Source organism: Astatotilapia calliptera, chromosome 8, assembly GCF_964374335.1.
Source record: "Astatotilapia calliptera chromosome 8, fAstCal68.1, whole genome shotgun sequence".
In the NCBI taxonomy this organism is placed as follows: Eukaryota; Metazoa; Chordata; class Actinopteri; order Cichliformes; family Cichlidae; genus Astatotilapia; species Astatotilapia calliptera.
The window spans coordinates 16,680,850-16,702,500 of NC_137429.1; the positions used below are offsets into that span (position 1 = coordinate 16,680,850).

At 41.2% G+C, this 21,651-nt stretch overlaps 4 protein-coding genes and 1 long non-coding RNA gene across 8 annotated transcripts in view; 2 read left to right on the forward strand and 3 right to left on the reverse strand.

The window, feature by feature from the left end:
* Nucleotides 1–21,651, reverse strand: part of LOC145430302 (uncharacterized) — a 358,832-nt gene that overhangs the window by 105,714 nt on the left and 231,467 nt on the right. The gene's annotated exons all lie outside the window — the stretch shown is intronic.
* On the forward strand, nucleotides 1,830–15,167 carry LOC113016950 (G2/M phase-specific E3 ubiquitin-protein ligase-like). 4 transcript variants are annotated; one of them, XM_080305503.1, is made up of 7 exons: nucleotides 1,830–1,877; nucleotides 9,692–9,754; nucleotides 12,874–13,323; nucleotides 13,551–13,843; nucleotides 14,120–14,343; nucleotides 14,628–14,828; nucleotides 14,943–15,167. In XM_080305503.1, exons 3-7 carry the CDS (start codon nucleotides 13,199–13,201, stop codon nucleotides 15,150–15,152), a joined length of 1,053 nt encoding a protein of 350 aa, XP_080161629.1. In that variant the 5' UTR covers nucleotides 1,830–1,877; nucleotides 9,692–9,754; nucleotides 12,874–13,198; the 3' UTR covers nucleotides 15,153–15,167. The 4 variants fall into 4 exon arrangements, with proteins under 4 accessions (XP_080161629.1, XP_080161630.1, XP_080161631.1 ...); XM_080305504.1 differs by lacking the exon at nucleotides 1,830–1,877 and having other exon boundaries at nucleotides 9,593–9,754; XM_080305505.1 differs by lacking the exons at nucleotides 1,830–1,877; nucleotides 9,692–9,754 and adding an exon at nucleotides 12,216–12,294.
* LOC145430412 (uncharacterized) lies at nucleotides 8,589–9,570 on the reverse strand. Its single transcript, XR_013910985.1, has 3 exons — nucleotides 9,508–9,570; nucleotides 8,998–9,221; nucleotides 8,589–8,713 (listed from the first exon to the last, which is right to left on the reverse strand). It is a non-coding gene; the product is annotated as an uncharacterized LOC145430412 (long non-coding RNA).
* LOC145430413 (uncharacterized) lies at nucleotides 15,872–18,234 on the reverse strand. Its single transcript, XM_080305506.1, has 3 exons — nucleotides 18,061–18,234; nucleotides 17,815–17,877; nucleotides 15,872–17,465 (listed from the first exon to the last, which is right to left on the reverse strand). The coding sequence occupies exons 1-3, from the start codon at nucleotides 18,160–18,162 to the stop codon at nucleotides 16,353–16,355; spliced, it is 1,278 nt and encodes a 425-aa protein (XP_080161632.1). The 5' UTR covers nucleotides 18,163–18,234; the 3' UTR covers nucleotides 15,872–16,352.
* Nucleotides 20,437–21,651, forward strand: part of LOC145430414 (uncharacterized) — a 3,117-nt gene continuing 1,902 nt past the window's right edge. Inside the window, exon 1 of the mRNA XM_080305507.1 lies at nucleotides 20,437–21,559. Within this exon, the coding sequence (XP_080161633.1) occupies nucleotides 21,521–21,559 (39 nt within the window). The 5' untranslated portion in view covers nucleotides 20,437–21,520. The remainder of the gene's footprint in view (nucleotides 21,560–21,651) is intronic.

The window sequence follows — 21,651 nt, forward strand, 5'->3', positions numbered from 1 at the left end:
ACCGTGTCCGTGCTGTCGGGTGAGAAAGGCGACATCTCACTGATTCTGATCCGCGGGTCCGCGCTGTGTGTTTACGTCTTTGTGCAGAAGCCATGTACCTGCCCTCATTTACTGTCTTAGCTGTTTGGTGGTTGTTGAAATTTTGTGAGGTTTCACCAGAGATTCTGGCATTTCGGGTAAAATAAATTTATATTAAAAAATCGATTCAGGATTTTAATGAATCGATTTCACGTTATCCAAGCCAGAATCGATTTTAATCAATAAATCGATTATAAAAACCCACCCCTAACTAACAGGTTGCTGAGTAGACATCTGTGTAGTGGTTTGTTTGAAATCTAACACTTTTTCCTTCAGTTTCCTTGTCAAGAATTAACTTCCTGTTTAACTGAAATGCCTTCCTGTTTAACTGAAATGCCTTCCTGTTCAACTGAAACGCCTTCCTGTTCGACTGAAACACCTTCCTGTTTAACTGAAATGCCTTCCTGTTCAACTGAAATGCCTTCCTGTTCAACTGAAACGCCTTCCTGTTCGACTGAAACACCTTCCTGTTAAACTGAAACACCTTCCTGTTTAACTGAAATGCCTTCCTGTTCAACTGAAATGCCTTCCTGTTTAACTGAAATGCCTTCCTGTTCAACTGAAATGCCTTGGTTTTTCAGTAGTGTGTGTGAGAGCGTTTCAGTAGTGTGTGTGAGAGCTAAAATTTCAGTAGTGTGTGTGAGAGCGTTTCAGTTGTGTGTGAGAGAGCGTTTCAGTTGTGTGTGTGAGAGCTAAAATTTCAGTTGTGTGTGTGAGAGCGTTTCAGTTGTGTGTGTGAGAGCGTTTCAGTTGTGTGTGTGAGAGCTAAAATTTCAGTAGTGTGTGTGAGAGCGTTTCAGTAGTGTGTGTGAGAGTGTTTCAGTAGTGTGTGTGAGAGCTAAAATTTCAGTAGTGTGTGTGAGAGCGTTTCAGTTGTGTGTGTGAGAGCGTTTCAGTTGTGTGTGTGAGAGTGTTTCAGTTGTGTGTGTGAGAGCGTTTCAGTTGTGTGTGTGAGAGCGTTTCAGTAGTGTGTGTGAGAGCTAAAATTTCAGTTGTGTGTGTGAGAGCGTTTCAGTTGTGTGTGTGAGAGCTAAAATTTCAGCTGTGTGTGTGAGAGCGTTTCAGTAGTGTGTGTGAGAGCTAAAATTTCAGCAACAGCAACATTTTTCCACATTTAGCTCTAAATCTTACAAAAACATGTTTTTTCGAGTCATTTTTTACAACATTTAGTAAAATATTTGTAACTTTTCATATTTAAAACAGGATTTTAAATGTTAAATCTAAATGCTAAATGTTAAATGTAAATATTATATTTAAATGTAAATGTTAAATGTTAAATGTAAATATTATATTTAAATGTAAATGTTAAATGTTAAATGTAAATATTATATATAAATCTAAATGTTAAATGTTAAATCTAAATGTTAAATATAAATCTAAATGTTAAATGTAAATATTATATATAAATCTAAATGTTAAATCTAAATGTTAAATCTAAATGTTATAGTTAAATCTAAATGTTAAATCTAAATGTTAAATCTAAATGTTAAATCTAAATGTTAAATCTAAATGTTACGGGAAACTAAATATTTAGCTAATATGCAAATTTATTGTACGGGTCAACGGAAATACCAAAATAAAAGCTTCAAGAAAACCTCCCGCGCTAAAGTGTGCCGGTCGCGGTCAGTAACGGTGTTTGCGCTCCTCTTACGGTCACTTTTGACTGCCATGAGCTGCTTCGACTATTCCCTAACAGCATGTCCAGCGATTTAGCTGAAAACATTGGAAGAGCCGTTTTGTCGGCCATCCAACGATTCAGCGGTAATGCACCCTCGACCTCACAAACGCCGCAGCACTTGGTAAGTTTATTGTATAGCATTTTGGACGGGTTGATAGCAGTGTTAGCAAAACTAGCAAAGCTAAATTACTTAGCTAGTCCTCAATTATTTCATTTGGTAGGCAGCAGACAGAGATCGAACATCATACAACTCTATTTATTTATTTGGTAGGTAGGTAACAGTCGTTCTTGATGTAAATGTTTCCTTAGGAATCCAGCAATGCACCTGAACCAAGTAGACCTGCCGTCTCCACTGGGATACCATACTGCTCGGTAGGCCTTCTTACACATATCATTTAGCTGACTAATTTTTGTTTTTTCTTTGGTGTAATATGTCACCTTAAATTAAATCCTGTCAAAGTAATGATTCTGATTCTACATACATTTCATCTTCTTAGGGGTCCATTACTAGCAGTGTCACATCACCACCAACAACATTCACAAGTTTTACGTCATATTTTATTACTCTTTTTGCTGTGAAGTGTCTTTTGATTGCTCACTTTCATATTTTAAAACTATTGATAAAATATTACTCTAGCTAATCTGTCACAGTACAATTGCCTCAAATTACCCATCTTTTGTTATAGAATTGTGCTCATTGAGATTTTCTGTGCCGTGTTCTAGGATGGTTACCAAGGAAGGCTTCAGATTTCCAAAGAGGAATTGGAAAATGTTCTTTCCCTGAAAACATCTTTTACTGAAGCTGCATCTATCCTTTCCATCTCCAGGCCCACTCTGTATAAGTTACTGCAAGACTATAATATCTCAGAGTCAAAATTCAATGTAATCAGTGACCATGAGTTAGATCAGATAGTGTCCCAGATAAAAACTGAACATCCAAATGTTGGAGAAGTGATGCTGATGGGTCATCTGCGTTCCAAAAACATAGTGGTTCAAAGATGGCGCGTAAGAAAGTCACTGCGGAGGGTGGACTCGGCTGGTGTTCTATCCAGGAGAAGAACTGCAGTTGCTCGGCGAGTATATTCTGTGCCTCATCCAAATTTCATATGGCACATAGATGGAAATCACAAACTGATTCGTTGGAAGTTTGTTGTTCATGGTGCAATAGATGGATACAGCAGGATGTTGATGTTTCTTCAGTGCTCCAGCAATAATCGAGCTGAGACTGTGAAAGCCCTCTTTACTGCAGCTGTTGGACAATTTGGCAGACCCCTGCATATCAGGACTGATCACGGAGGAGAGAATGCTCAGATTTGGGAGGACATGCGAGCAAGCAGGGGTGAAAGCTCTGTCTTAATGGGAAGTTCTGTGCACAACCAGAGGATTGAGCGTTTCAACCGAGACTTAAACAACAACTGTAGCCGCATTTATGCACCTATATTTTATGAATTGGAATCACTTGGTATCCTAGACTTAGAAAATGCAACAGACCTATTTTGCCTTCATTATGTGTTTCTACCACGAATCAACCGCACTTTGAAGGAATTCAAAGCTGGATATAACAATCACTCTGTTTCCACTGAAGGTAATAGAACTCCCATCCAGCTTTTTGCCTGCGGAACTCATGTGTCTCATCGTCACAACCCAGAACTTTCTACGGCAGAGGTCTCCATACCCTCCTTGTCAAACTCTGAAAGTAGGTTTGTCCCATTAAATGACAGCGATTTACAAGAGCTATATACAAGCATTCACCCTTTTGAAGAAGACAACAATAATGGTAAAACATTGTTTCAACGAACACAGCAGTATATTTTTAACAAACTTGTAAATGTGTGACCTCAACCACAGGATACCAGTGATGTTCTAAAGAGTGATGACACTTAATATTCTTAAATGCTGTACAGTAAATGCATTTTTTGTACTACTGCAGAAGCCCCTCCCCTCTAGCAGTGATGCCTCCTGCCACATAAGGACTCAGAGTTAATGACTGACAGTGACTCATAGGCTATTCAGAAGGCTACAACCACTTTTAGTTTATGGGTAAAACCAGTTATTCAGATTGAAGTAAAGATCAAATTCACACTGTAATACAGTATAACAGTGAAAATTATCAACACAGAACAGTCAGTCTTTAAATCAATTCACAAGATTATCTACAGTATTGTTTTAATCATTGTAAAGTTGCAATAGTCTTAATAAATGTTGCTGTTAGATGTCTAAGTAATCCTGGCTTGTTCTACAAAGCATGTTTAGTATACTCTGTGCATAAACTGTTTTGAAGTGTCCTTGTTTAAAAAAGAAAAGCTTAATAAAATTATTGTATTACACCAGTGACTTTATTGATTTGTCGTTGAAAATACAGAGTTAGCATTTTTATAAATCTATTGAAGCTTTGAAAATTATTACATTTCAACATTAAATGCAGTCAGAATTTATTTCAACTATCTTGTATGAAGCAAAGTTACTTGAAACTACAATTAATGAACAGGATTAGAGTTAACAAACCCACCATTTTAATTTCACTTTTTTGGAACATGTTTAGATGGTGCTGAATAAAGCTCCATTCATGAGTGCTACTAAGAAGCAGTAATGAAAAGCATCATCATCAGCCATTGTTGTTTCATTCACAAAAAGCTGAAGCTCATTTGCACATGTGTGTGCAATCGGGAGATGTTTGCTTTCATCGTGAATGAATGTTATTTTAGGAGCTGGTTGAAAACCTATGGCTGGAACCTTGCTGCTCCCGGTGGCAAAAGCCAAGATGTGACCAGGCCTCAAAGCCTTCACAAATGCCTCTTCATCCTTGGTAAGAGTCCTTTCTCCAAGTGAGTCTCTCAGCTCTTCATCTAAAAACAAAGAAAAACCACCGTTAACCTGGGGACACTAAAATAGTTAAAGCTTGAGCTAACAACTAAATGATGGCTAATGTTTTTATAAAAAATACAGAGGTTCTGTCTTTGCCTTGCTTGTCAGTTGTAAGCTATCATACATCTTTATTCCTGTTTTGTGTGTGCGCATGTGACATAAAAAGACAAAGTTTTACTTTAGTGTCCCGAATTGTTTCATGGCCAGACTACATTATGTGAATTTCTGCTTAATTTCGACACACTGGAGAAATTCCCGAAATTTGACCACCATCAGCTCCTCTCTTACTCTTCTGTTGCTCCCAAGGACAGAATAGCTTGGCCTGAGAACCCCAGCAATTAAACTGGCTGTCAGATCTTTGTCCTCCCCAGATAGGTCAAGCAGAACATGCAAACTGGGGTTCTGTCATGGTCCTGGGCCATGTGGGCCCAGTATTCTTAGTTTTCATGTATTTTTGTATTTTGTTCTTTATTTAGGCCATGCTTCCTGGGTTGATCTGTTACGTTGTTCCTTATGTGTTTTCCCTTCGTGACTCTTACCCCCTGTGTGCCCCTCCGTGTATTTATGAGCCCTCGTCTCTCTTTGTGCTTTATTCTATGTTTTCCCCAGCCCGTTATGTCTGCGTTCTCCCCGTGCTCTCTCTCCTCCTGTTTGAACCTCTGTGTACTTCCTGCTTTACTTTGCCCATCTCCCATCAGTGTTACGTTCACTCCTGCCGTGTCTTGTTATGATTATCAGTGTCACCTGTGTTCCCCGTGTGCATCCACTTCCCCTGATCATCCCTCATGTGTATTTAGTCTCTGTGTTTCGTACAGTCTGTGTCGCGTCGTCTGTGTTCCCACCCTCCGTGTTTCCATGCCCGGTCTATTGTATTCCAAGTCATAGCCTTACCTTAGTTTATTCCCAGTTTAGGTTTCTGTTTAGTTATTGCTCTTGTGCTGCCCTTATTCTGGTTTGCTTCTTTTGTATTCATCAGCCACAATAAAAGGCTCGCTTTTGTTTAAAGTTCACTTCCTTATCACTCGTGTCCGCACCTGAGTCCTCCACGCACTCTCCACACGGTCTGTCACAGCGGACCGTGACAGTACGACGCGACCATGTCGGACTCAGAGGACATTTCGGAGGAGGTGGGAGAGGAGCTGAACAGGCTCTGCCGCGTTATGGATCGCATCATCGGATGCACGGATCCGAGAGTGGTTTCCACAGGATTGGCGGCCGTGGACGCCATTATGTTGCGGGAGCCGCGGTTGCGACAGCTCCCCCGCCTCGTCGAGGCATTTGACTCCCTGGGCCCCCTGAAGGAGGAGCTTCGTGCCCGTGCGCTGGCCCAGAGGGTCCTGGATGCCGCCTCAGCACCCACACCTCCACCCCGTAAACGGGTGTCGGCGCCGCTGCCTCATGAGCCAGAGGCTGCGACAGGGGGAACGCTGAGGTCCACTTCCATTCAGCCATCGCCTCACCGTGGATCGGCTTCCTCGTTTCCGCCACCGTCATGCTGCACTAACCGGCACACGGAGGCGGTGGAGGCCATAGACTTCGGGGACGATGAGCGTCAGCAGGTGTTACGGGCTTATCGGGAGGACGAGCTCCGGTGGAAACCCTGGCTCATCCCAGAGGAGGAACTCTCACCTGCTGCACCGCCTACCAGCCGCTCGCCGTCTCCAACCCGCTCAGACTTCGCTTCCCCTGCCTCGCCGTTAGCGAGGATATGGGCAGAGGAGGGTGTTGCCGCTACGCCACCCTCTGCAGTGGTGGCATCAGCGCCCATCGCGCCAGCTACCAGAAGGGGGCGGCGCCGGCGCCGCCGTTGCACCGCACTAACTCCGGTGAGTGACTGCGTTTTTGCGCCTCACGTCCCTTCTATGAAGCAGAGTGAGATGAGTGTTGATTTGCCGGGACCGGAGACTATAACGGAATTGGGCTCCAGAGCTGAAAGAACTGTGTGTAACTGTTTTGAAGGAGCACACAACGAAACCACAGACCATGTTCTTGTCTCTGTAGAATCCAGGACTTTTTCTAGCGTTGCTCTCATAGTCGTACCACATGAAGCCCAGGTTCATGAGACAGCGAAAGGGGTTCACACGTCGGCTGTACAGTTTGCTTCTGAGCCTGCTAGGAATGGCGTGAGCTTTCTCTCCGCCTCAGACTGCTTTCTGCCCCGGCCGCCTATCTCCGCTGGAGGGTCCGAGGGGCCTGTCCAGCCTCACGCCTCGTCAGCTGGAGGGTCCGAGGGGCCTGTCCAGCCTCACGCCTCGTCAGCTGGAGGGTCCGAGGGGCCCGTTCAGCCTCCTGTCTCCGCTGGAGGGTCCGAGGGGCCCGTTCAGCCTCCTGTCTCCGCTGGAGGGTCCGAGGGGCCCGTTCAGCCTCCTGTCTCCGCTGGAGGGTCCGAGGGGCCCGTTCAGCAACCTTCCTCGTCAGCTGGGGGTTCAGGAGAACCGCACCAGCCTCATGCCACCTCAGCTGGAGGGCCCGAGGAGTCCATCCAGCCACCTTCTGCTTCTGCTCCTCCTAGTCCAGCTCCAGCCCGTGCTTCGTCAGCCGCAGCTCCAGCCTCAGAGTCTTCGTCAGCCGCAGCTCCAGCCTCAGAGTCTTCGTCAGCCGCAGCTCCGGCCCCCGCATCGCCAGCGACGCCTGGTCCGGCCCCCGCATCGCCAGCGACGCCTGGTCCTGTGCCCACCAGGCCATGGCCAGCACGCCTGAGACTGGAGAGCCGCCGCTGCCTTCCGCGCGGCCGGCCCCCTGAACTGCTCCGTCGTCTCCCTCGCCGCCGCCGCTGCCTTCCGCGTGGCCGGCCTCCGGACCAACTCTGTCACCTGTGCCACCCGCCTGGTCGGCCCCCCGACCGTGTGACCCGTGAACTCTTGTGCCTGTGGGCTCTGGGTCGGCCCCCCTGAACCTTATTTGGACTAGTCATGTGCTCCTGTGTTTTCTGTTGTTTGTTTTTGTTTCCCGTTCTGGTCCCTCCGTCCTGGTCCCCCGCCTCCCGCCCTGGGTGGGGTGTTTTCTGTTTCGCTTGTGTTTTGTTTCTCGGGTTTGGGCTGTCGGGAGCCAGCCCTTTAGGGGGGGGTGGTGTCATGGTCCTGGGCCATGTGGGCCCAGTATTCTTAGTTTTCATGTATTTTTGTATTTTGTTCTTTATTTAGGCCATGCTTCCTGGGTTGATCTGTTACGTTGTTCCTTATGTGTTTTCCCTTCGTGACTCTTACCCCCTGTGTGCCCCTCCGTGTATTTATGAGCCCTCGTCTCTCTTTGTGCTTTATTCTATGTTTTCCCCAGCCCGTTATGTCTGCATTCTCCCCGTGCTCTCTCTCCTCCTGTTTGAACCTCTGTGTACTTCCTGCTTTACTTTGCCCATCTCCCATCAGTGTTGCGTTCACTCCTGCCGTGTCTTGTTATGATTATCAGTGTCACCTGTGTTCCCCGTGTGCATCCACTTCCCCTGATCATCCCTCATGTGTATTTAGTCTCTGTGTTTCGTACAGTCTGTGTCGCGTCGTCTGTGTTCCCACCCTCCGTGTTTCCATGCCCGGTCTATTGTATTCCAAGTCATAGCCTTACCTTAGTTTATTCCCAGTTTAGGTTTCTGTTTAGTTATTGCTCTTGTGCTGCCCTTATTCTGGTTTGCTTCTTTTGTATTCATCAGCCACAATAAAAGGCTCGCTTTTGTTTAAAGTTCACTTCCTTATCACTCGTGTCCGCACCTGAGTCCTCCACGCACTCTCCACACGGTCTGTCACAGCGGACCGTGACAGGTTCTCTCTCAGGAGTGATAAAATCTAGACAGAAAAGTTTAAATAATGGTTAAATTCCAGTTTTAAATATAAAAAGTAGCTCACTCTAAATGATTATAAAATAATGACCAATTGATACAGAAAAAATATAAATCTCACTCCATAGTAGGACAAGCCATCAGTTAGTTGATCGAAACAGCTTTGCCGTTGCAGAACTGCAAGGTATAGAGCTGCATTTTTTCACAAACAGATCTTTATTGGCCATGGTGACTGTGAGTGGAAGACCTTCAACTTGATATCGCCATGAGTCGCAGCAGCTGACTGCTTCCTCCAAATCATGTTGAGTTGTTGCATTTACAACCTAAATATTTAAGAAAAACACTTTAAATGTTTGTTTTTTACCAGTGTACACAAATACTGCAGATGGTTCATTTTAATTGGACTCGAAACGTTTTTGTTTTGGTTTATTTGGCTGTATTTCACCAATATTTTTTTTTTTAACAAAAAGGAAACAAATTGAAAATATAATACATGGAATTGCCTCTAATAACCAAAAGTGTATTTATTATATATTATAAAAGAAGACCAGAAGACTTGTGAATATAGGAAATATTACAATATTCTTGTTATAATATTGCAATTCACCTTTTTCAGATTCTCTCTTAACTCAGGGTCACCTATATCATCCGGTGTTAGGTGTACTTGAAGAATGTCTCCTGACACAATGTAGTCTACTACATGTGGAGAGAGAAAGGCAGGTGCTTCTCCACCTTGCACTATTATCGTGGACAACATCCTGCCAATGGTTCGATATACTCCATTTTGCAAGTGTAGGATGTTAAATTTCAGTGTGCATCCATTTGGTGTAGCTGAAAAATAACACACAAAAAAGTATATTCTGTACAGACCCCAAACTGATATCTTGAGATTGACAGACAAAAATGTATTACTTTTTTTTTTTTTTTTACTGTTTCAGACACACAGAACATAACAGATTTATTATCTGTAGTCATTTATTAACTTGTTAATGTTCTGTCAAACAATGTTCAGATCAGGTGGTTGTTGCGTTTGTAACATTATAAAAACGAGTGTTGTCAACAAGCCTTTAGGCCTTGAGTAAGTAAGTTAGTTAGTTTGACTGTGAAATCCTATTACCTTCAAAAGCACCACTGTCCTGAAAGATGGCCTTCACCAGTAAACGGAAAAACTCCCTAAATTACTTAGCTAGTCCTCAATTATTTCATTTGGTAGGCAGCAGACAGAGATCGAACATCATACAACTCTATTTATTTATTTGGTAGGTAGGTAACAGTCGTTCTTGATGTAAATGTTTCCTTAGGAATCCAGCAATGCACCTGGACCAAGTAGACCTGCCGTCTCCACTGGGATACCATACTGCTCGGTAGGCCTTCTTACACATATCATTTAATTCATTTATCATGAAATTTCCCCTTGTGGGACTAATAAAGGTATGTTATCTTATCTTAGCTGACTGGTTTTGATATACAGTCAGGTTCATAAGTAGTTGGATACAGACACATTTTCTAATGTTGCTTCTGTACATTACCAGAATGAATTAAAAATGAAACTACTCCAATGCAGTTGAAGTGCAGACTTTAAGTTTTAATTCAGTGGGTTGGACTAAATGAATGCATAAAAATGTGAGAGGGAAAAATTAATTTGTAAACACAATCCTATCATTTCAGAGGCTCTAAAGTAATTAGACAAATTAAATAACTGAAAATAAAATGATAATTTCTATTACTTTATTCAAAACCCTTTGTTGGCAATGACAGCCTGAAGTCTTGAAGTCATGGACACCACCAGATGCTGGCATTCCTCCTTACTAAGGCTCTGCCAGGCCTTTACTGCATTGGCTTTCAGTTGCTGTTTGTTTGTGGGCCTTTCTGTCCTAAATTTAGTCTTCAACAACTGAAATGTATGCTCAATTGGGTTAAAATCCAGTGACTGACTTGGCCATTCAAGAATATTCTATTTCTTTACTTTATTAAAGTCATGGGGTGCTTGGACTGTATGTTTTGGGTCATCTTCCATCGTTATTATTAAATGCTGCCCAATCAATGTGACTACTTTTAGCTGGACTTAAGCAGACAAGTATGTCTCTGAACACATTCAGCTGCTTCAGTCCTGTGTCACATATTCAGTAAACACTACCAGTGCCACTGGCAGCCATGCACGCTCAAACCATCACACTGCCTCTGCCATGTTTTACAGATGATGTGGTATGCTTTGGATCATGAGTCGTTCCACCCTTCTCCATACTTTTTTCTTGCCATCATTCTGGTAGAGGTTGATCTTGGTTTTATCTGTCCAAAGAATGTTTTTCCAAAATTTAGCTGGCTTTTACTAGATGTTTTTTTTTTTTTTTTTTTTTTTTTGTTAAGTCCATTCTAGCCTTTCTATTCTTGAGGCTTATGAGTGGCTTGCACCTTGCAGTGAACCCTCTGTATTAGGGCTGTTTGATATGACAATATGAAAACATCTATCATTTCATATTATACGCTATCATTTGTTCTGTGGTGTCGCAAAATAAATTTTACGTCAATATTTTTCATCGTTTTGATGGTCACTGTAGTGGCTGTATTAATTTCTTAATTTTCTTTTTTCTGTTATGTTCTCTTTGACCGCATGTTGTCTGTTCACAGTAAAATTTTCAAAATGCAAACACTACGTCTCAAATCAATTCCAGGCCTTTTATCTGCTTAATTGGTAATGACATCATCATTTTAATATGGATACCCTAAATTAAAGCTGAGTCTGCACATCATGTCCATGATATAATTTTGATTGGAATATGTTTCAGTAAACGGGCAACAAAATAAAACTTGTTAGGGTCCAAATACACACTGACCTAACTGCAGGCCTTTTCTACTCTAATTGAGTGCTCAAAGCACTTTATACAACAGATCTCATTTACCCATTCACATGCACAGATTAATACAAGCACTTTTTCTGTCCAACATTCGCACACAGTCATAGTCGGATAAACTCATTGGGAGCTCTAGATTAGAGCACCTGGGAACTGAATCACCAACTTGACCAACAATCACCAAATGCTAATCTACAAGATACAAAAGGTTCAGTTTTCTGTGTAATGGGTAGACAATAGTAAGATGGTCTGAGTCTACAGTTTGTTTGTTTGTTTTTAATGAACAGATAACAGAAACCTTACGGATGTATTGTAATGCATAGGTGTCTATCTGTATCTGTGTTTGAATTCATTTCAGGTTCCTCTTCCATCAGTTCCTCAAGCTCATGCTACGCGCTCACATTTTGTGAGAAAAAACAAGACCTGCAAACACTATACAAAAGATGTTGTGTGCTTGCCCTTGTCTTCAGCATCAACGTTTCTCATACCGAGAGGGGATTCACGAGCAAAACTAGCACAAGATGGCCTTATTGGGAAGATCTCCTTTACATCTGACTGGTCTGAAGCACAACTTAGAGAAGAAATAGCAGCAATCTTCAGAAGAACATTTGCACTGTCAACTGGCCAGACATTCCCTTTTGAGTATTTGAGTACAATTAGAGGATGTAAACGACTAATGAAACCAAATGTTTCTAGCAGTTTTCTTTGGGGTGGCCAAGAAGTTGGCTCGATTTGTTCCACCACCTGCCTCTAATGGCAGGGATACAAAAACCTGCACAGGTAAACATTTTATATTGCAGTGCAGAAATATTTATTGTCTAAAAAGTGAGTCTGTTCCCTTAACATAATTTTATTAATTGTATTACGGTAATTAATATTGCAGTTTCAGCAGGTGTAAACAGTTTTTAGTGCAGCCATGTGCCTCTGTGTTACCAGTGATTTGGTGCAACTGTATTTGATTTTATGTAGAACATGCTTTCTTTTCCCTCAGGAGGAACCAGAAGAGCTGTCTGACAGTGACTTTGAAAGTCCAGTCTGCCGGAGAAGACGAGGTATGTGACGTGAATGAAAACCTAGTGAGGTTCTAAGCTCGATGACCAGTTAGATTTTGTTACTGCAGTGCGTAATAATTCCTGGGGGGTTTGTTTGATGAGAGCATCGTTAATTTGTCCGATTGGGGCGATCGTGGCTCAAGAGTTGGGAGTTTGCCTTGTAATCGGAAGGTTGCCGGTTCGAGCCCCGGCTCGGACAGTCTCGGTCGTTGTGTCCTTGGGCAAGACATTCACCTACCGCCTACTGGTGTTGGCCAGAAGGGCCGATGGCGCGATATGGCAGCCTCGCCTCTGTCAGTCTGCCCCAGGGCAGCTGTGGCTACAACTGTAGCTTGCCTTCACCAGTGTGTGACTGGGTGGATGACTGGGTGTGTAAAGCGCTTTGGGGTCCTTAGGGGGACTAGTAAAAGCGCTATACAAATACAGGCCATTTACCATTTTAATGTTTACGAATTATCACAGGTGATTACAGCCAAGGAGGAATATGTGCCCAACTTTCACTTAAACTAATATAAGGATATATAAAGGCTCTGTTAACATTATGAAGCAAGTCATGCTGACCTTCTTTCCTTTGTTCAGTGCATCATGCGTTGTCTACAACACCAGGTGAAAGTGAGGCCAAGCATCAGGAAACAGAGAGCTGCATTCAAGAGAGTGAAAATGAGGGACAGGCAGAGGGACAGCAGATGTTTCCATATAATGTGGCAGAATTTGTGTAAGCTGTTGTCTAGGGGTTAAAGAAATCCTTCATTTTAGATGTTGTTTAGGATATTGTTTTGATGCAAGTTTCCAATTTGCATGTTTGGGTTTTTTTTGCTGAATGACTGCAACTTTAGGATTTACATTTAATTTTTTTTTTTTTTAATGATGTAGTGTGAGAAATTCTTCAAGGCTGACATGTTTTATGATTTCTAATATCTCTTATCTACTTAGCCCTATTTTTCTGGAGGAAGATGACGCTCTTGAAGAGGCAATTCAGCGTAGCCTCCTAGAAGAGTCTGATAGACAGAGTGAAGTTCATATTTCAAGGTAAGATTTGAAAGTAACCTTTGATAATTGAATATTTTATTTGCATCTTTACTTGCATCATTTTTTTGCAGTTACACAATTACAAAGGTAATTGCTCATTTCTGACTAATTTAATATGGACTATCACAACATAATTATATGTTGTAACTCTGTGCACTTGAGTCAAATGTACAGCAAATTTCCATTTTTCCCCAAGATCTGTTTGTCATTGTCCCTTTTTTATATAGGTCTTTTAAGAAGCTCAGCAAAGAAGAAATTGAAGGTCTTCTTAGAGCTCATAGTGAGAAAGTCATTACACCAGGAACAAGACAACTCCATATCAGTCGAGCCAATGTGTGGTCGACTGCTTTGCGTCAGTTCAAGAGACCCAAGTTTGCAGAAAGCTGTGAGATGCTTTATGTCATATTTGCAAGCGATGAACATGATACAGAGGAAGATGCTGCTGACCTTGGGGGGCCAAGGCGGGAGTTTTTCCGTTTACTGGTGAAGGCCATCTTTCAGGACAGTGGTGCTTTTGAAGGTAATAGGATTTCACAGTCAAACTAACTTACTTACTCAAGGCCTAAAGGCTTGTTGACGACACTCGTTTTTATAATGTTACAAACGCAACAACCACCTGATCTGAACATTGTTTGACAGAACATTAACAAGTTAATAAATGACTACAGATAATAAATCTGTTATGTTCTGTGTGTCTGAAACAGTAAAAAAAAAAGTAATACATTTTTGTCTGTCAATCTCAAGATATCAGTTTGGGGTCTGTACAGAATATACTTTTTTGTGTGTTATTTTTCAGCTACACCAAATGGATGCACACTGAAATTTAACTTGCAAAATGGAGTATATCGAGTATATCGAACCATTGGCAGGATGTTGTCCACGATAATAGTGCAAGGTGGAGAAGCACCTGCCTTTCTCTCTCCACATGTAGTAGACTACATTGTGTCAGGAGACATTCTTCAAGTACACCTAACACCGGATGATATAGGTGACCCTGAGTTAAGAGAGAATCTGAAAAAGGTGAATTGCAATATTATAACAAGAATATTGTAATATTTCCTATATTCACAAGTCTTCTGGTCTTCTTTTATAATATATAATAAATACACTTTTGGTTATTAGAGGCAATTCCATGTATTATATTTTCAATTTGTTTCCTTTTTGTTAAAAAAAAAAATATTGGTGAAATACAGCCAAATAAACCAAAACAAAAACGTTTCGAGTCCAATTAAAATGAACCATCTGCAGTATTTGTGTACACTGGTAAAAAACAAACATTTAAAGTGTTTTTCTTAAATATTTAGGTTGTAAATGCAACAACTCAACATGATTTGGAGGAAGCAGTCAGCTGCTGCGACTCATGGCGATATCAAGTTGAAGGTCTTCCACTCACAGTCACCATGGCCAATAAAGATCTGTTTGTGAAAAATGCAGCTCTATACCTTGCAGTTCTGCAACGGCAAAGCTGTTTCGATCAACTAACTGATGGCTTGTCCTACTATGGAGTGAGATTTATATTTTTTCTGTATCAATTGGTCATTATTTTATAATCATTTAGAGTGAGCTACTTTTTATATTTAAAACTGGAATTTAACCATTATTTAAACTTTTCTGTCTAGATTTTATCACTCCTGAGAGAGAACCCCAGTTTGCGTGTTCTGCTTGACCTATCTGGGGAGGACAAAGATCTGACAGCCAGTTTAATTGCTGGGGTTCTCAGGCCAAGCTATTCTGTCCTTGGGAGCAACAGAAGAGTTAGAGAGGAGCTGATGGTGGTCAAATTTCGGGAATTTCTCCAGTGTGTCGAAATTAAGCAGAAATTCACATAATGTAGTCTGGCCATGAAACAATTCGGGACACTAAAGTTAAACTTTGTCTTTTTATGTCACATGCGCACACACAAAACAGGAATAAAGATGTATGATAGCTTACAACTGACAAGCAAGGCAAAGACAGAACCTCTGTATTTTTTATAAAAACATTAGCCATCATTTAGTTGTTAGCTCAAGCTTTAACTATTTTAGTGTCCCCAGGTTAACGGTGGTTTTTCTTTGTTTTTAGATGAAGAGCTGAGAGACTCACTTGGAGAAAGGACTCTTACCAAGGATGAAGAGGCATTTGTGAAGGCTTTGAGGCCTGGTCACATCTTGGCTTTTGCCACCGGGAGCAGCAAGGTTCCAGCCATAGGTTTTCAACCAGCTCCTAAAATAACATTCATTCACGATGAAAGCAAACATCTCCCGATTGCACACATGTGCAAATGAGCTTCAGCTTTTTGTGAATGAAACAACAATGGCTGATGATGATGCTTTTCATTACTGCTTCTTAGTAGCACTCATGAATGGAGCTTTATTCAGCACCATCTAAACATGTTCCAAAAAAGTGAAATTAAAATGGTGGGTTTGTTAACTCTAATCCTGTTCATTAATTGTAGTTTCAAGTAACTTTGCTTCATACAAGATAGTTGAAATAAATTCTGACTGCATTTATAAAAATGCTAACTCTGTATTTTCAACGACAAATCAATAAAGTCACTGGTGTAATACAATAATTTTATTAAGCTTTTCTTTTTTAAACAAGGACACTTCAAAACAGTTTATGCACAGAGTATACTAAACATGCTTTGTAGAACAAGCCAGGATTACTTAGACATCTAACAGCAACATTTATTAAGACTATTGCAACTTTACAATGATTAAAACAATACTGTAGATAATCTTGTGAATTGATTTAAAGACTGACTGTTCCGTGTTGATAATTTTCACTGTTATACTGTATTACAGTGTGAATTTGATCTTTACTTCAATCTGAATAACTGGTTTTACCCATAAACTAAAAGTGGTTGTAGCCTTCTGAATAGCCTATGAGTCACTGTCAGTCATTAACTCTGAGTCCTTATGTGGCAGGAGGCATCACTGCTAGAGGGGAGGGGCTTCTGCAGTAGTACAAAAAATGCATTTACTGTACAGCATTTAAGAATATTAAGTGTCATCACTCTTTAGAACATCACTGGTATCCTGTGGTTGAGGTCACACATTTACAAGTTTGTTAAAAATATACTGCTGTGTTCGTTGAAACAATGTTTTACCATTATTGTTGTCTTCTTCAAAAGGGTGAATGCTTGTATATAGCTCTTGTAAATCGCTGTCATTTAATGGGACAAACCTACTTTCAGAGTTTGACAAGGAGGGTATGGAGACCTCTGCTGTAGAAAGTTCTGGGTTGTGACGATGAGACACATGAGTTCCGCAGGCAAAAAGCTGGATGGGAGTTCTATTACCTTCAGTGGAAACAGAGTGATTGTTATATCCAGCTTTGAATTCCTTCAAAGTGCGGTTGATTCGTGGTAGAAACACATAATGAAGGCAAAATAGGTCTGTTGCATTTTCTAAGTCTAGGATACCAAGTGATTCCAATTCATAAAATATAGGTGCATAAATGCGGCTACAGTTGTTGTTTAAGTCTCGGTTGAAACGCTCAATCCTCTGGTTGTGCACAGAACTTCCCATTAAGACAGAGCTTTCACCCCTGCTTGCTCGCATGTCCTCCCAAATCTGAGCATTCTCTCCTCCGTGATCAGTCCTGATATGCAGGGGTCTGCCAAATTGTCCAACAGCTGCAGTAAAGAGGGCTTTCACAGTCTCAGCTCGATTATTGCTGGAGCACTGAAGAAACATCAACATCCTGCTGTATCCATCTATTGCACCATGAACAACAAACTTCCAACGAATCAGTTTGTGATTTCCATCTATGTGCCATATGAAATTTGGATGAGGCACAGAATATACTCGCCGAGCAACTGCAGTTCTTCTCCTGGATAGAACACCAGCCGAGTCCACCCTCCGCAGTGACTTTCTTACGCGCCATCTTTGAACCACTATGTTTTTGGAACGCAGATGACCCATCAGCATCACTTCTCCAACATTTGGATGTTCAGTTTTTATCTGGGACACTATCTGATCTAACTCATGGTCACTGATTACATTGAATTTTGACTCTGAGATATTATAGTCTTGCAGTAACTTATACAGAGTGGGCCTGGAGATGGAAAGGATAGATGCAGCTTCAGTAAAAGATGTTTTCAGGGAAAGAACATTTTCCAATTCCTCTTTGGAAATCTGAAGCCTTCCTTGGTAACCATCCTAGAACACGGCACAGAAAATCTCAATGAGCACAATTCTATAACAAAAGATGGGTAATTTGAGGCAATTGTACTGTGACAGATTAGCTAGAGTAATATTTTATCAATAGTTTTAAAATATGAAAGTGAGCAATCAAAAGACACTTCACAGCAAAAACAGTAATAAAATATGACGTAAAACTTGTGAATGTTGTTGGTGGTGATGTGACACTGCTAGTAATGGACCCCTAAGAAGATGAAATGTATGTAGAATCAGAATCATTACTTTGACAGGATTTAATTTAAGGTGACATATTACACCAAAGAAAAAACAAATTAGTCAGCTAAATGATATGTGTAAGAAGGCCTACCGAGCAGTATGGTATCCCAGTGGAGACGGCAGGTCTACTTGGTCCAGGTGCATTGCTGGATTCCTAAGGAAACATTTACATCGAACGACTGTTACCTACCTACCAAATAAATAAATAGAGTTGTATGATGTTCGATCTCTGTCTGCTGCCTACCAAATGAAATAATTGACTAGCTAAGTAATTTAGCTTTGCTAGTTTTGCTAACACTGCTATCAACCCGTCCAAAATGCTATACAATAAACTTACCAAGTGCTGCGGCGTTTGTGAGGTCGAGGGTGCATTACCGCTGAATCGTTGGATGGCCGACAAAACGGCTCTTCCAATGTTTTCAGCTAAATCGCTGGACATGCTGGTAGGGAATAGTCGAAGCAGCTCATGGCAGTCAAAAGTGACCGTAAGAGGAGCGCAAACACCGTTCCTGACCGCGACCGGCACACTTTAGCGCGGGAGGTTTTCTTGAAGCTTTTATTTTGGTATTTCCGTTGACCCGTACAATAAATTTGCATATTAGCTAAATATTTAGATTTAGATTTAACATTTAGATTTAACATTTAGATTTAACATTTAGATTTAACATTTAACATTTAGATTTAACATTTAACATTTAGATTTAACATTTAACATTTAGATTTAACATTTAACATTTAGATTTAACATTTAACATTTAGATTTAACATTTAGCATTTAGATTTAACATTTAGCATTTAGATTTAACATTTAGCATTTAGATTTAACATTTAAAATCCTGTTTTAAATATGAAAAGTTACAAATATTTTACTAAATGTTGTAAAAAATGACTCGAAAAAACATGTTTTTGTAAGATTTAGAGCTAAATGTGGAAAAATGTTGCTGTTAATTTCGGCATGTTTCAGTTTACAAACGGCGCCCCATACAATACTGTCCACGCAATCCTCAGTTCTTGGGAGAGGATGTGAGTCAGCCACAGTCATAGAGTTCACCTTCCGGAAGTCTGTGATAAAACGGGGTGAGCCATCTGGCTTCGACTGGGCTTCGCTAAGCCATGTTGCAGCAAATAGTCAACCTCCTGTCTCATGAGCAAGCATTTATGGGGGCTGGCTCGATAAGGATGCTGCTTAATAGGCTTAGCTCCCTGGACATCAATATCATGCTCTAGCACTGTAGTGCGAGTTGGCACATCCCTGAAAAAACAGGTGTATTCAATAATCAAGACAGTTATGTCTTCTTGCTGCTCTGAAGACAGATGCTCGAGCAAGCTAGTTAATGCTAGCTTTCTAGTTTTCTGCCGGTACACAGCGGGCATGACAATCTGCTTGACTTTACTCCATTCTGCACCTTTTGCACCTGGTGGAGACCACTGACGCATTAGAACATCATGTTCTACAAAATAGGCTTGTTGTTCTTTATTGACTTGCTCAGCACTTACCGTATGTTTAAAACAGTTCTGCAGTGTTTCATCAGCTAATTGAGCTGCTGACAGCTGGTCTCTAGTCAAGGGCAGCGAAGAGACCTTTGGAAATGGATCAGGCTCCTCAGGTTTCGCTGAGTCTGGGGGTGACAAAACATTGTTTCTTTTAGTTTATACATCATTCTCCTTGGAACATCAACACCGAATCAGAGAGGGCAACATTAGTATCTTTATGAGCTTTTGCCCGAGTAATCGCACAGGTTGGATACAGCCCAGGGTGCACGGAAACATCAGAAGTCTTCTGATTTAGGGGGTTGTCTAAAACCTCCAGATGAGGGAGCACTAACCCTTCCGCAATATCATTGCCCAACAACATGGCCACACCCTCTATTGGCAAGGCCGGGCAAACAGTAACAGGGAAAAATACTGTGACAATTTCTGGACAAGCCCCCACTTATGTTATGCCCCGGCTCTGCTAGGTGACAGGGGAGGTAACATAAATGAGGTAACTTAAAAAAACACAAGGTTCATTACCACAACTGAAAACCGTTAGTGAAACGACTCACTAGGCAATGAGGCAATTTAACAAACAAAAAACCCTCATATTTTCAAATAACACAAGAACACTAATCATCTCACAGGCGGCAACTCAAAAAGAGTGGGTAAAAAAAAAAAAAAAAGCAGCGGTACAGCGGCAGGAGGGACAACGTCTGTTCAAACCAGTCCCCCACGAGTGACGAATCCTCAGCCTTTTGTATTCCCAGGTAAACACAGGCAGCCATGTCATTGGTCCACGGTGTCCGAGGATCCCACAGCAGCCAATGGTGTGTGTGGACTGGCACACTCCGATCTGCATGAAGTTGGGCGGGCATAGGTCCCTGACCAGCCAATTACCTGTGAGTCCTGGCACGCTTCAATTTCCATACAGGAAGGCGGGCCCACATGAGGCCAGGGGCCGTAACATTAGCTTCACTTCCATGTGTTCCTCATCCTGAAAAGCAAGCTCCAAGGACGTTAACCTCTCCCTGAAGATGAGAAATGCAGTTCCAAAAGCAACAACATGGCAGGCCGAGAGACAACAGCAGTGTCCTGAGCAGTGAGCAGGTCCAGCAACAGCAGTATGGGCAAACTGCATCAGCAAAGAGAAAAACGCCATCATCATGACTGGATGGATGGAGATGCGATTCCAACAAGCTGCAACTTGACTGTACACTCAAAAAACAGATTCAGGTCCTCCTTTCAAAGAACACATGCAAATTATGTTAGTTGTTCACAAATGCAATTAAAAAATACCAAATTAATTTGATTTTCTTTGTGTAAACCTAAAATTATTCAAAACCAGCAGAGGCTGATTCTGAACACAAAATGAATGAGTTTGTTGGGGCACTGGGGGTAGGAGGAGTACATTTTTGCACTTAAGTATTTGTAAAGTCAAAGAAATAAATTCAAGCCCCTCTTTAAGCTTAAACATTATTTTTAATCTCATTCAACGCAAATGTAGCACTCCAGCGTTACTGCAATTATTATTCGTGTGGTGAACCTAAATTATTTTCTCTCAAAGCAGTCTTTGTCACAAGAACACAAAGTTATTGAGTTACACAACGGTCCGCCTTCTTTGAAAATTTTGCGCTCTTTCAGGATCACCTAAATGAATGCAGCTGCTCTTCGCCTCTCTGTACTTTTTGGATAAAACTACACCTTCAGGTAAGGTAACATATTATTTTTTCATATATCCAATTGTGTATTTCTTTATCAGCTAAATCTATGGCAATGCTATTTATCATAGAAGCTTGTAACAGTTGTTTTTTGAACTTTTGGTGGTGCTACCATTCTCTTCTCTGCTTGAATACTATTTTTTTTTGACAATATAGCCAGGTCTTTTCAAAAGTGCCTTGTTTTAGAGGAGAAATTGTGTAGCTGCCAACTTTTAAGTCGGAGCGTGTGCTAGCTTATTAGCAGCTAGCCATTGTGCTCAATGAAAGATGATGTCCTATAGCTAACTTCTTTCTTACTGTTTTCTTTTTATAATCTAAAAATATGGTATTCTGTGTTTATTATTATATGCCATTTTCTAGTAGAAAGTATCGTTTTGAGATGTCTTTAAAAGCACTACATAGTTTACTGAGGGTGCTACCAAAAGCGAACCATGTGGCCGGAAGAGTAACTGCAGGCAGCACAATGCGCACTCCCATGACGTTCAAACCTATTTATTATTATAAAAGATTTCGGCTACGTCCACACTTACACAGGTATTTTTGAAAACGGAGATTTTCCGTTTTCGTTTTAAAAAATAATCCCGTCCACAGGTAAACGCAAAAATGAAGGAAAACGCTGCTAGGAACATGCCAAAGCAACAGGTGGCGATATATTCCTAAACTCAGCTAAAAACAGTTTAGGTCTTGACAAACTTCACTGATGGTTCAAATGTTTAGCAACTTTCAGTGTGTTA